The 13,939-nt window shown below is 51.3% G+C and overlaps 1 protein-coding gene across 3 annotated transcripts in view; it reads left to right on the top strand.

Moving 5' to 3' along the window:
- The first annotated feature begins 365 nt into the window (after positions 1–365).
- The window catches only part of ZEB2 (zinc finger E-box binding homeobox 2), a 113,956-nt gene continuing 100,382 nt past the window's right edge, over positions 366–13,939 (top strand). The window contains exons 1-3 of one of the 3 annotated variants that reach the window (XM_069021301.1): positions 366–589; positions 694–792; positions 3,435–3,599. In XM_069021301.1, coding sequence (XP_068877402.1) covers positions 3,527–3,599 — 73 coding nt within the window. In that variant the 5' untranslated portion in view covers positions 366–589; positions 694–792; positions 3,435–3,526. Of the gene's footprint in view, positions 793–3,434; positions 3,600–13,939 lie in introns of all 3 variants that reach the window. The other 2 variants (XM_069021302.1, XM_069021300.1) reach the window with 2 other exon arrangements.

The following is a 13,939-nucleotide window of genomic DNA, read 5'->3' as shown; positions in this document are numbered from 1 at the left end:
GGCGGGGATCCAGCCTGGGGGCAGGGGATCCGGCGGGATCCTGCTGGGGAGGGGGCGGGGGATTCCGCCTGGGGGAGGGAAAGGGATGCGGCGGGGGGACACACGGGCAGGGATGCGCCTCGGGGAGGGGGGGTGAGCAGGGATGCGCCGCGGGGATGGCAGAGACGCTGGCTGAGCGCGGGGGGAGGGCAGGGTTGCACCCGCGGGGCAGGGGGCTGCAGCCCCCGGGGGGTTGGGATGCGGTGGCGGGGCGCGCTGAGTTTCCGCGGGGCGCGAAGCGGCGCGGAGCGGAGCGGAGCGGCGGGGCGGGGGGCGGGCGCGGGGCGGGGGGCGGGCGGGAGGAGGTGGAATTGCATTTCTGCCGCTAAAGCGTTCGCGGAGACTTCAAGGTATAATCTATCCCAGATCCTTTCCCAGAGAGAAACTTGGCGATCACGTTTCCACATGATGCTCACGTTTGGTGCTCTCCAATTATCCCTCCCCACAAAGATAGGTGGCGTGTGTTGCAGGGTCTCTCCTCTCGCTCGTACAGAAAAGAAAAAGAAGAAAATGTCATTAGAAGAGGCGTAACACGTCAGTCCGTCCCCAGGTTTGTGTTTCCTGGAGTGGCAGAAAGAGATCAGTCCTAACCTGCCCAGCAGGAATAACGGTCCTTCCGACAACTCTTTGCAAGGCTTTTTACAATTTCTCCAGGAGCTGCATCTCCCTTCACCTTTTCTCCTCCACTTCGCGGCTTCTTCATGCTTTTTCTTCTCACCATTTCTGGCCAAAACTACAAACAAGACTTCGCAGGTAGGTTCGGAATTTAATTCCATTTTCTCTCCTTTTTTTTTTCCCTCTTCCCTTCTCTTTTTTTTTTTCTCACACCACCTCACGCATCAGCGGGCTTATTTCATTTCGAGAGTATTTTAATTTTTCTGGATTGTTTATACTTGGGGCGAAAAATCTTTTTTTTTTTTTTTTTTAATTTTTTCAATTTTTTTAACCGAAACCTGAAGTCACTCCAGCACCGCTCCAGGAAGGGGTAAGCAGTTTCGGGGTGCTCGGGGCTGTGCCACCACCACCCCTGCTCCCCTTACCTGTCAGCCAGGTACGGGAGGTGCCTTTTAAAACGCAGCAGCAAAAGTTTTAATGCTAGGAAAGGACTTCGTCCTCCTGAAAAAAAAAAAAACAAAACAAAACAAAAAAACAAAACTGAAACATCCCCCCACCCACCTCCTGCCCTTTTTATTTCAGGTTTTACATCTGAGCTCTGAAAGTTTGCAGGTACCTGTTAATGCTTTGCATGCCCTGAGCATGCAGAGCCAGCCCGGCCGGGCACCGCTGGAGCCCCAGCCACGGGCAGGGCTCCCCGGCAAAGGATGTGTTTCCCCAAACAGAAAGTTCTGCTGTTTTGTCTGCTTAGTTGGTTTCATTTCTATATTTTATTTTGTGAAGCTGGGTGAAGTAACACCTTAGCTTCTGGGAGCCTAAAGCAAGAAGTGAAAGTACAGACTGGAACTTAAAAGTCGTTTACCAAAAGGGGGAAAAAAAATTAAAATTAATATATGTTTTTTAAAGTCTGCCGGTCTTCTGGGAAGAAAAGTGTTCTCGAAATTTGCAGGTTTAAAATTATTGACAACTTTTCACGGGAGGCTGGAGAGTAGGAAAGGGAGTGAAATGCATTTAAAACCATTCACCATTGGTCGTTTTGCATTAAAACGCCAATTGCCGAGGCAGGCTGAGGGTCCGGGCTCTCCTCGGTGCCTGTCCTCCCTCCCCGCTGTATCTCCTCTCCTGGCAGATCTTCCGCGGTGATGCCACCATTGCCCACCCCAGCCTCGGGAATAACTGGCAAATACTAAAGTTTCTAGCACATTTCTCAGCCTCCTCTTTCCTCAGCCACATACATCCACATCCACAGAACCACCCATTCCCTCTGTCCAGGCGGAATCCCAGACAGGAGAGTGTGAGTACACACGCTGACCCCACACACACTCTCTCAATCTTCCCATCCTCTTACCTTCTTGGAGATTTATTATTTTTTATTTATAGCCAAGCAGGTTTTATAACAGTAAACGCCTGAGGAGAGAGTTCAGGCAGAATAAAAAGACCCAACAGCAGCACACTTCACTGCTCAGTCCTGGTGTGAAGCTCCAGCAAAGTAAAAAGACACAAGGAAGGGGAAAGAGGAAAAGAAAAAAAAAAAAATCTCACTCTGCTTAAATGTATATAGATAGATAGAAATTGTTGAGTCAGGTAATCATTTTTTAGGTTTTATGTAAAACTCCCAGTGCAGGAGAAGACAATAGATGCGAAGGCGAGGGGGGATCCTGCTCAGGAGAGCAAGGGTTAATTGCCCTTGTTTTACAGTTTGCATCTGTTACATCTTTTATAGCCCCCTGTTTAAACTAATCCTCAAGTCAAAGCATCTTTAAAGCTACAGCATCTTCTTCGAGATGGACTGAGTTTCAGGAGCGTTCTTGAAGCAAACCAAACGCTCCTGCCCCTCTCTCCCTTTGACAGATAGAGCCTCCTGCCCAGCCCGGGCACACAGGCACACACAGTAGGTCTAAAAGTTTACAAGTTGGTTTTATTTATTTTTTTTTTCTTAAAAACAAAAAAAAAAAACCAAAACCCAACTGAAAGGCTGAAAACTCTGACAGCGGTAGTTTTGATTTCTGTTTCTTTTCTGGGAAGGAAAAAAAAAATGACACTCTGAAGCTTTGTTTAACTAAGGGGCAGGGGAAACCCTGAATATTGTCAAACTGACTAAAAAGGTGACAGAGGTTTATAATTACACTCCTCGTTGTTAGGGGGAGGGGGAGGTATCCGTGCTGAGCTTACCCCAAAAGGACAGGGGAGAGCCATGTTTCCCTCTCCTCTTATCACTTTGCTGGAGTGCACTTTGGGGGGAAAAAAATTGAAGGCAGGAGCAGGATAGGATTTCGCGTGAAAAGAAGTTCTAGTGTCAAATTAAAGTACTTTTAGGAGGAAATGGTCCGCCTAGCATTGAGTCAAACAGCCTACTGTAAAAGCTGTGCATTCCCTCATACGGTCATGAGTTATGACTCATTTGAGATGTAATTCTTGTCTCTCTCTCTCTCTGATCTGCTTTGCTGGTGCAACACACACACACGCAGGGAGGGAGACACACGCACACGCGCTCACACACACACGCAGAGACACACACAGAGAGAGAGAGAGAGAGAGAGAGAGAGGGAGCAGAAATAAATAAATAAATAAATATATAAATAAATAAAGAAGAAATCTGCCCGGCTGGGGAGAGAGGGGGAGCCCGCTCCGACCGCGTCCCACCTCCCCCGGCACGGCCAGCCTCGCCGTGTGCGTGGATGGGTTCTTTTTCGGGTGCAAACTGGGGTCCCCGTTGGCGCCCTGCGTTTAAATGGGACATCCCGATGCCCACATTGTCGCTGTGTTTGGTCGTTACATAGAGCCTGCGTGCTGCTGCTGCCGCTGCTGCTGCTGCTGCTGCTGAATCAGGGAGTCGAGCCCATGCGAACTGCCATCTGATCCACTCTTATCAATGAAGCAGCAGATCATGGCGGATGGCCCCAGGTGTAAGAGGCGAAAACAAGCCAACCCCCGGAGGAAAAACGGTAAGACGCCCCCCCGGGAAAACTTTTCCGGCCGGCTCCGCCGCGGCCGTGGGGGGGGAAGCCGGCGGCAGGACGGGGAGCGGGACGGGGAGGGGGGCACGGCAGCCCGGCAGCCCGGGGCTGGCCGCCCCCCGCCTCCCTGCGCGGCGTCCCGCGGAGCGGCCGGGGCTGCGCGGCCGCGGAGCGCCGGGGGTGCGGAGGGACGCGGGGGGGGGGAGCCGCGCTGCCGCCCGCCCCGCCGCCGCCGCGCCCCAAAGTTTGTTGCGCGGGCGCGGAGCGGCGCGGGCGCTGCCCCCGTGGCCCGGAGCGGCGGGGCCGCTGCCCCGGAGCGGCGGAGGAGCGGCGGGGGCGGCCCGGCTCGCCCGGCGCTGCTCCCCGGGTCGCTCGGGCGCTGTCAGTGCGGGCCGGGCCGGGCCGGGGCGCGGAGCGGAGCGGAGCGGGGCGGTGGGAGGCGCGGAGCGGCGCGGAACGAGCGGGGCGGGCGGCCCTGGGAAAAAAAACCGGCAGCGTGAGAACCCCGAGGCGGGCTGGCACCGAGTTAGCGACTCTCTCTCTCTCTTTCTTTTTTTTTTCTTTTTTTCTTTTTTTTTTTTTTTTTATTGTTAGGGACTCGAAAATGAAACTTCCTCCTCCCTGATAATTAATAATACTAATGAGCTCGGTGCCCGATTGTCCGTCGCTGCCCTCTCCCCCGGTCCCCGCCGGCCGCGCAGGGCCGGGGCGCAGTGGGACGCGGTGTTCTGGGCTGATTTCACATTTGGCAGCTTTCACTGGTGTGGTGGGTCTCTCTTTATCCGTCTCTCCCCGTCCCTCCCTTAGTTTCTTCCTTTCTCTCCCGGCTGATAGCCGCTTCCCCGCCGCCAGCCTCCCCCTCCCCGCCCGCAGCCCCTCCATGGCCATCCCGGCCCCACTTCCAACAACTTTCCTTTCGAGGAGCCGGAGGAAGGAAGATATTTGTGTGAACCTGAACCCATGCGCTTATAGCTCAGCTACTTCATTTAAGTGGAGAGGTGGAGGTGGAGGGGGGCTGAAGGAGGAGGGGGACACACACAACAACAACAACAACAACAAAAAACACAAAGACAAGAGAATGTTGATTAGAAACAAATGATCCTGCCCCCCTCCCTTTCCCTCTCTCTAGGTTGTGAGTGTGAGTGTGTGTGTGCGTGTGTGTCTTTTTCTTGTTGTGGTGGAGGCGTCGAGCCATATGGGGGAGTGATAGAGGAATTTTAGTCAGAAACTGTTCGTTATGTTACACTGGCTTTTCCCTTTGTGTTGTCTTTGATCTATTTGCTTGGCTTAGAATTACCAAAAAAAAAAAAAAAACAACTAAAATAATATATTCTGAGCAGCTTCCCAAGGATCCGTTCCTTGTTATCTTTTTTTAAAGTCTCTCCCCCTCCACCACCACCCTTTACTCTTGTGTCTGTCATTATTTAAGGTGGTCCTCACAGAGGAGACCTCCCCTTCCCCTCATCTCTGGGTAATTTAGTAGACATTAAAATTACACGTAATGTTTCCCTCTCCTCTCTTGTGTTTCCTCTGTTCTTTTTATTAAATGTTGGTTATTGATTTTCTAAAATCAATGTCTGTTGTGGGGCTTTTTTCCCCTTACAAGTATCTAAAGCACGTTGCTGATCAACTGGATAACAAAAGCTTTGTGTCAAGTAGCCTTTTTTCTTATGTTAAACAGTCATTTTTGAGAGAAAAAGAGAATGAGATTTAAAGCAGCGCATCCAGAAGTGCTCTTTTGCAGTAAAGAATATTCTGAGTGTTTGAGGGGGTTTTATTCTTCTTCCTCAGCCTCCTTGCTTTTCCAGGCAAGACTATTAGTTTAGCGTGTTAAACCCATCACATGCTCTCTGATGAGGGATGCATCTACGTGTTTAATATTTTCTCAACATGATTTGAGTCCTATAAAAAACCCACCACCACCACCCTACCCCCCCCCCCGCCACCAAAAAAAAAAAAAAAAAAAAAAAAAATTACTGGATGCCTCTGTTTGCCCAGGACACCAGGACCGTATCCTGGTGGTGCAGCCAAGTCTTTGGGAGCACGTATGGAGCGTGGTGGCACAGATCCTGGTTGCTCCCGTGCAAAAGGGTTTTTTCAGGCAGCTGCACTAACTTGGAAAAGCCACCACACTTGGGAGACGAAAGTTTAATTGCGATTTTTAAGGTAACCACTTAAAGATCCTGCAAACTTCAAGTGTGTGTGCACTGCTTACGCGAAGGGCTGAGTTCTCCCTTCAGTGTCTTGTTCTGGCCAAGACACGGGGTGTGTGTGGGGGGGAAGGAAATAATTCTCTACTTTCTGTCTGTCCCCTCTTTCCTCTTTGTGCTCCCTAATTTGTTTCTTTCATTCATTTCTGAGTGAGAAATGCCCTCGTTCTGAGGAGCAGGTAGAGCGAGGGTGGGTTTGGTTAGGGCTTTTTTTTTTTTTTTTTCATTTTCTCTTTCTCGACAAGCACGTATCCAATGCCTTTCCCGTTGGGAATTGCCTAGGATTTATCTGGACTGAGTGGATTTTTCTTCTTTCCTGGAATCGTGGAAAAGATGTTACTTCTGAGCTTGTGTCTTTGCTGATAACACCAGAAACGGTGATGCTTATCGAACTCGGACAGAAATTCCTTAGAAACGCAGCAGAACCAAAATAAAATTTAAAAGCCACGAAAAAAAAAAAAATAGATGGTCATGAAGGAAGCGAGAGGAGTGTTAGTGAATCCCAGACACATTACAGACGGGGACAGAACAGAATAATCCAACTAATGCCTCAGTGGGCTCCACGCCTGTGTGCGTGTGTCTGCGTGTGTGCGGGGATGGGCAAGGCTCGGGATGAGATACCGGGGCTGGATAAAATTACAGCGGAGCTAAATAAGGTAGAAAGGAAGCAGGCTCGGGATTTTCCAAGATAACGGGGTTGATGAGAGCTGCTGGAGTGGAGGAGAGGTGTGCGGGGGGGGGGGGGGAGGGAGTGAGAGAGGCGATGTGGAAATCAGTGAGGGGTGAGCCCCCCGGGGAGGGGGGGCAGCAGGGAGGATGGGAAGGAGAGGACCCCGAAAGCGGGGCGGGGGGGGGGGGGGGGGCGGGAGGTGCGGGAGCGGCAGCCCAGGAATGCGGCGGAGCTCCGGGAAGTTCAGTCAGATGATTCCCAGCGCCTGACTCACTTCGCGGCACTTTCACTCGGGAGAGAAGTGGCGGCAGAAGAGGAGGAGGAGGAGGAGGAAGAAGAGGAGGAGGAGGAGAGGGCAGTGAGCCCCCTTTCCGCACGGGCGCCCCGCGGAGGCGGGGGCTGCGCCGGCGGCCGCAGCGCCGGTGCGGAGCGGCGCGGAACGGGGCCCGGCAGCAGCGCTGTCCGGCCGGCAGCCCTGCCCTGCCATGCCTGATGAGCTGCCTCTCTTCGTGCTGTTGTGGTTTGGCGTTTGTTGGCTGAGGTTTTTTTCCCCTCCTTTCCACTCCCCTCCTCGAAAATCCAAAGTAAAATTAAAATCCCTGCGCGGAAGGGGGTGGTGGTGGGGGGTGAAGTTGTATCTAATTTACCCCAAAGTTTCAGTAAACAGCTCTCTTTGATTCCTTTGCCACCTCGCTTCCAGTTGTAAAGAAAAGGGAGAAAGTTCAGTGCTTTCAGGGCGTCTGATCCAAGAACACAGACCAAACAAGCAGAGACGATTAGACTTGCTCAGAGCCTTTCCCAAAAAGATACCCACCCACCCTCCTTCCAGGGATGCTGGGGAAGGGGGAAAAACCTCCTTCACTTCTCAGTTGAAAAAGGGGGGGGGGGGGGGGGGGGAAGGAAGAAAATAGGCAAGCCTGCCTGCTGCCTTTAGTGAGTGGGAAGTGAGTCTTGTCTTCCCTGCCTGGAGAAGTTTGGAGGCAGCTAGACTGAGGCTGGGGTGTGAGGAGGCAGCTGTTCCCTGTGCAGCCCAGGTGGCAGCGGGCAGAGCGGGCACCCGGAGCGCTCCTGTGGCCGGGCAGCTCCTCAGGGCCGGGAATCCGTTGCGAGGAGATTACTCCGGGAGTTGGCTCACTGGGTAGCGAGACAAATGTACTCCCACCACCTCCAGAAAAGCACCTGGAGATAGGTATTAAAAATTAATGCCATAAATGCGAGTGGCCAGGGCGTAATGATTATCCAGCCACGTTTTCTCAGTGCAGATTCATGTCCAGGCTGAGCTGTGACATGGAGCAGGGGAGGTTGTTTTCTGTGTCAAGTCGGATCTATTTATTTGCTTCCGAGTTTCAAGAAACCCAGCGAATTTGGAGATTAGTGCCTGATTTACTGTTTGCCATTTGTGACCATTCGGCACTTACTGGTTTTGCTTATTGCACATGCTTCACAAGGAAAGTTTTGGGGGAATTTCTAATTGCTGCAAGAAAATGCATTTGATGGCTTGGAAAAGGGATATTTGAAAAGGAAAAAAAAAAATAATAAGGAAACCATTACAAGTTAATTATCAATAATTATACATAGCCAACTGCCCAAGGTAGGGGAAATATGAGGGAGACTGAGATGCAAGCTCTCAGGACAGGCTGGTAATATTCCCCAAGAAAAATGTGTGTCTCCCTTTGGAGTGGAAAGAAGGGTGTTGATTCTTTTACAGCAGCCCCACATTCATTCCAAGAAATAGGAAATTCTTCGCCTCACAACAGTTTTTGGCATCTGCATTATCCCAGTGCTTTTAAGGTGCATTTTCTCCTCTGTGAAAGAGAACTCTTTGTCCTCTTTTTCTCCAAGACCATGGCTTCCCAAGGTAGACACTATTTTGTGCCTGTCACATAGAAAGGGAGTGCAGGTTTGCAGTGCTCACAGACAATTGATTGTCTGCCCTAATGTGTTTCATTTACATGTTTATAACGTCAATAGTGCTGGGGTGTCCACTGTACCATTCATTCCAGCATTCCCACAAGGGTGCAATTGTCTGAATGGCCAAGTCAGACACCTTTTTGATTGCTCTTTAGTTGTCTTTTTAGAGTATAGAGAAAAAGGAGAGAAATCTGTGATGCAGAAACACTAGTTGAAAATATTTCAGAATTAAACATCACCATTAAAGCAGATGTGAGCATTAGACAAACAATATATTTTAACTAAGGTTCTGAAGGTGGAAACAAATTCAGAGTAGTGGAGCTGGTTAGTGCACACGACATCCAGCCCTGTTCCTTAATTTTTTGGGGCTTTTAAAAAATGATCTGTCGTTTTCATTTTCATTTCAGCCCCTGCAAATGCAGCCACCTCCTAACTCTTTGTATGCTTAACTGTAATTTGCTATATTTTCCCTACATATTTACATATCTCTGTTTATGCCAACAGCGTCAGCTAACCACTGGGAAAGTCTATTGAGAGAATAACTAGGCTGGGAGAAGTATAGACTTAATAAAAAAGTAAGATCCAAATATTTCTTCATCAAGTGGGGTTTTTTAGTGAATAAAACGACAATGCCCAGACTTTTCCTTGCAGCAGTTTAACTTACAGAGCTGTGCCCCAACTCCTAACGCCTCCGATCACCGTCCTTTTGCGCTGCGAGCTTGCAGCAAAGTGTTTCGAGGAGTTTCCAAGTCAATGAAAGACCACTTTTGAAGGTGTGCTGTGCTGTTTTGATATGCTACCCCGTCCTGTATCACCGGAGTGGCTTCTGAGGGAGGCAAGAAACGCTTGCTCGTGGTTTGTATCAGAATAAATGAGCCACGCAGCTTGTTGGGACTCACAGAGAGGTGCATGTGTACATGCGCCTGCACCTATGCGTGCGTGTGCTGCACAGAGGGAAATGGGATGTAGAGGTGTGCTTAAAAATAACCGCTCACATTTCAGGCTAGATCATTTCCCCCTAAAAAGGATGCTGATCCCAGCAGCTACAATTAATGCAACTCGACCTGCTCCATCCGTGATCATAAGGGCAAAGAGCACTAAGTCCTGTAGTTTCTGCTCTGGAGGTAAAGCGAGGGAAAACTTTTCTTTCCTTCTCCATATAATTTTTGTTGTAGTTTTTTTTTTTTTGCAAAAAATGCCTGTTTGTGGAGAGATTTTTTTCCTTTTTTTTCCCCCCTTTTTTTTTTGTGCCTAACAGGGAAGACACAGTAGATGCACCGTTAGCTGAACCCCTGACACGGCGGTCTTTTGAATGCCTTAGGTATGATTTCACTTTCGCTCACATCAATGCTGACCTGAATGCCTTTCATATCTGATCCGCTGTGTCTCTCCCAGTAAACATCCCCTGAGGGGAGAACAAAGAAAGGAGCTCTTCTTCTTCTTAATCACAATTCAGCCCATTCACCGCCGGCAGGCTACATTTGCATTCTGCAACAGAAAGCCAAGATGAAAAGAAAAAAAAAAAAAAAAAAAAAAAAAAAAAGAGAGACTGCGAAGAAGGGGGGAAAAAGCAGAAGGGTGGAGGCTGAGTAAAATAACTTAGGTGTTTGTAGCTGTTTGTTGGGCTTCCCCTAGTTACAAGCCTTATATAGATCCTGCTCTACCCAGCCTTGGCTCTTCTGACAGGCAGATAGTGTTACAAGATGGCATGCCTGTACTATTCATGGCCACTCGCTCTAACACTTGAGGTAGAAAGTGTCAGAGAGGGATCAAATTCTACTCTGAGAAGTCTGTTATAGTTAGGGTCAGGTGTGTGTACTCTCAGCTCTTGACTGCTGCCTATTATTTTGTTTTAATTACTATTATTGTTTACTCACCATGACCTTGGGGACGGGGGTGGCAGGGGGTGAGGCAGATTTGGCGGGGCAAAATCGCCCTTTCCCCAGTTGAAACGCAATTTTCTTTCCCTATTTTTTTTTTTTTTTCCTATATTTGTGAAGTGTCGGGCTGGGTGTTGTTGCGGCCGGCCGGGCCGGGGGCCGCGGCGGTGGCCGCGGTGGTGGCGGTGGAGGTGGCGGGGGTGTCCCCGGGCTGGCGGCCGGCCCGGGCTGCCCCGACCCGGCGGGGAAAAGCAGCGACTCAGCGAATCCTCGGCGGCACCAGAAAATGCGCACGGAGGAGGAGGAGGTGGAGGAGGAGGAGGAGGAGGAAGGCGAGATTTGTGGAAGTTTCTGTAGCCGGGCTCCCTCGTGGGGTTTTGTAGTCACGTTCATGTGCATTTTCCGGCTGTCCCTCCACCCCTGTGTGTGTGTCCTCCCCATATCTGCCTGTTTGTTTGTTTCTCAGAAGCTCTTCTGTGCTTTTAATCAGACACTTTTCTAGAAAAATATTGAGGTCTTTGGTCGTAGCCACTTTTTTCTCACCAAGAGAAGGTTTATTTATAACTGGATCCTGCTTACTGAGAAGTATTTAAGCCCTTTCAGGCAGAGCTGTCAAAATTTCCTGTGTTGTTTGCTCTCTATTTGCAACATGTAAAAAGTAATATGCAGTTGCTGGTGTTGGAATAACCGGGGTAGTGCAGAAATCTCAAGTGACAAGTTTTCAACTACACTATCTCCTGCCGACCAAAGTGTCATTTTTATTTTTTTTCCCCAGAAACCACTTTTAAGATCCTAACAGGTTCCCCCTCACCCCCCCCCATCAGCAAATAGATTAAACGTGCTAAAGCAACTTCGAGAGGGAAGAACAGTTTGAACAATGAGAAACGGGAGGGATGTCTTATTTTCCTGTAGCTGCTATGGCAGATTTCACTCATAAGGAGCACACTAACCGAGATGTTACCAGTTGAACAGAGGCATGTGACACAGATTCCTGATTTTTTCCCAGAAGATTTGCAGAATTTACAAAAAGAGATTATCTCTACACCTTCCACCCTCCTAACCACCCCCATGACCCAAGCAATGGAGGATTTAGGCAGATTTACTTCAGTAAACACCTTTGGACACTTGGGGAAAAGTAGGAGTCTGTTTGCAAAAGCAGGCTTTTGTTAAGTGAGGTGCTGGATAATGCTTTACCAAGCAGCTGTGATATTAACCTACCCAGTAATGCTGGAAAGAGCCTTAACTCCTTGTGCACTCGGGGGCCCTGCCCGGTCCAGGCCCTGCAGGTACTGGGCCTGGAGTGGGGGCACTGGGGTGTTTGGGGGGGACAAGCGACGAGGTGGCACTGCTGAAGCCACAGCAGCCGCTCAGCCTGACACATCTTTGACTTGGTGGCAGCTGAATCTTTCGGGATCAATCCAACAGAGACAGGGTTGGGGAGAGCTGGAGGCATGGTCAAGAGAGGGCTGCTCCAGCAGGGAGGGTTTACCTGTGTGTGTGTACCTACCCCCTCAGATGTAACATCACCCAAACCCTCTCCAGGAACGTTCCCAAGCACTGCTAAGGCAGGAAGGTCAATTTAGGATTCGCATTCGAGCAGCAGAATAGCTGAGAAGTTACGCCGGCAAACCTGTACGAGTGAGCTCCCAGGCTCCAAGGAAAGCCAACAGCTTTCTGGGAGCTTCTCATTCGCAAAAGTGAACTTTTTTTTGGCTGCTTTCTGCTCTTTTCTGAGGTGCTAGAAGCAGGAGCTAATAAGTGATTTATTTTTGCTGGGCAGAAGAATAACTTTCCAGGTGTTTCTCTTTTTAGCTGGAATAAGATTGCTTCATTTGAGGATTTTTGTTGTCGAGGGTTCTTTTTTCCGTCTTTTTTTTTTTTTTTTTTTAAGTGTAGGTGTCAATGCTAGAGCAGCCACAAATGTGTGAGAAAGCAAAGGGTATGAGACATGACAGAATTAAAGGTGTTTGCTATGTTGTTACCCGTGTGTCAAGCTGCAAGCTCCCTTTGTCGCAGCCTCCTGGAGATTTGATAGTGCGGATCCGCTTCCCTTCCAAGTGATACAGCAGTTTCTGACTGGGGGGTTTAATGGTGGCGTGGTTGTCGCTATTGCATTTGCTTCCCCAAGTGCATTTAAACACCTCCACATCGCACACACCCCATTACTCCCACCTTACACAAGGGTGCTGTGCTCTCGAGCACCAGGACAGCAGCCACAGCATTACAGGCTCTGGCATGGAGCGTCGTTTGGCAGGAATGTCATCTGCCAAATCATCCCATAATTACGTTTTATGTTATTTGTATGAATGACCAAGCATGCAGTATTCCTTTTGAAATCAAAGGAAGGCTTAAAATGCGTTTTTGAATACTTTCAGACCATGGTCAGGTCACAGTTTGGGAGTTGAATTAAACTGATCTCATTTGTGATCTAATTGAGGTTGGCAACAACCTTAGCAGTAGCAATAACATACAAATACAAATCAAAGAGCAGAATTCAGCAAATCAGATCTTTTGCTTGAATCCTGCCTGGGAGTTATTCTCCGACTGCCAACAGAGAAGTTAAACTTTGTCCTGCTTCTCAGCGGCAGCGCGAGCCTTGCATATTTTTCGGGTCTTTGACAGGAAAGTTGGGTCGGAGGGATGGGGACACAAAGGCGGGAGGGGAGCTGGTGCCTCCTCGGACAGGAGTGAGGCACAGCGACTCGTCACGTATATTTCTGGAGAGCCCAGTGGCAGAAGGCGCAGGAGGCGTAACGGGGGAATATGGTTAGGAAGGGCTAGGAAGAGGAATAGGTCGCTGCAAACAGATTATTCCAAGCGGAAAGTCGAGGCAGCTCCCTTATCTTTACATCTATCGCTGCGGATTCCAGGAATGTAATTACCAGCGTGGCTGCGAATTGTTGACAAATTTCCCCGGGTCTGTCGGGAGCGGCTGCTGCGAGCGGCGGGGCTGCAGCCGCGGCCGGGCCGGCAGCGGCCCCGACGTGCGGGCGCAGCGCGGGGCAGCGGGGCCCGGGGGGGGCCCGGGGCGGCCCCGGGGCGGAGCGGGGAGGCTCCCCCCGAGCAGGGCGTCCCCGGCAGGCGCGGGCAGGCGCCCGGCTCAGAGTCCCCCCCCCGCCCCAAGCCGGGATGCTGCGGGTCACCTCCCCCGGGACCCCCCTCCTCCGGAGCCGCCCGGGGACCCCCGCGCCCGCCCCGCAGGTGGGGAGGCTCGGCGGGGCGCAGACCTCCGGGGAGCATCCTCCCCTCCGCCCCCCCGGCTGTGCCGCGCGGAGCGGCGCGGAGCGGGCTGGAGGCGCGCCCGCCGTGGCGCTGCGCTGGGGCGGGGGCGTGCGGAGCCGCCTCGCCCCCCCGCTCCGGCTCCGGGGCAGAGGTGTGAACCGCCTCTGTGGGGCGGGGGACGGGGCGCACACCCCCGCGGCCCCGGCGCTGCCGAGAGAAGCGCTCCGGGCCGAGGTGCGAACCCCTCCCGGGATGCCGCTCCCGGGATGCTGGGCCCCCCTCGCCCCCCTCGGCCCCGGCCGGGCTCCCGCGGCGGCGCAGCCCCAAACTTCGTTCCCAGGAGGGAGGGAGCGGAGGGGAAGCGGCTCGGCGCTGCCTGCGCTCCTCCCGGCTCTGGGGTTTCAAGTGTGTCCTCAACTCCACCCCCCCACCCCC

The sequence above is a fragment of the Aphelocoma coerulescens genome, chromosome 7 (genome assembly GCF_041296385.1).
Source record: "Aphelocoma coerulescens isolate FSJ_1873_10779 chromosome 7, UR_Acoe_1.0, whole genome shotgun sequence".
Classification (NCBI taxonomy): domain Eukaryota; kingdom Metazoa; phylum Chordata; class Aves; order Passeriformes; family Corvidae; genus Aphelocoma; species Aphelocoma coerulescens.
The sequence above is the reverse complement of the archived record's forward strand: the minus strand, read 5'-3'. Positions and strand labels throughout refer to the sequence as shown.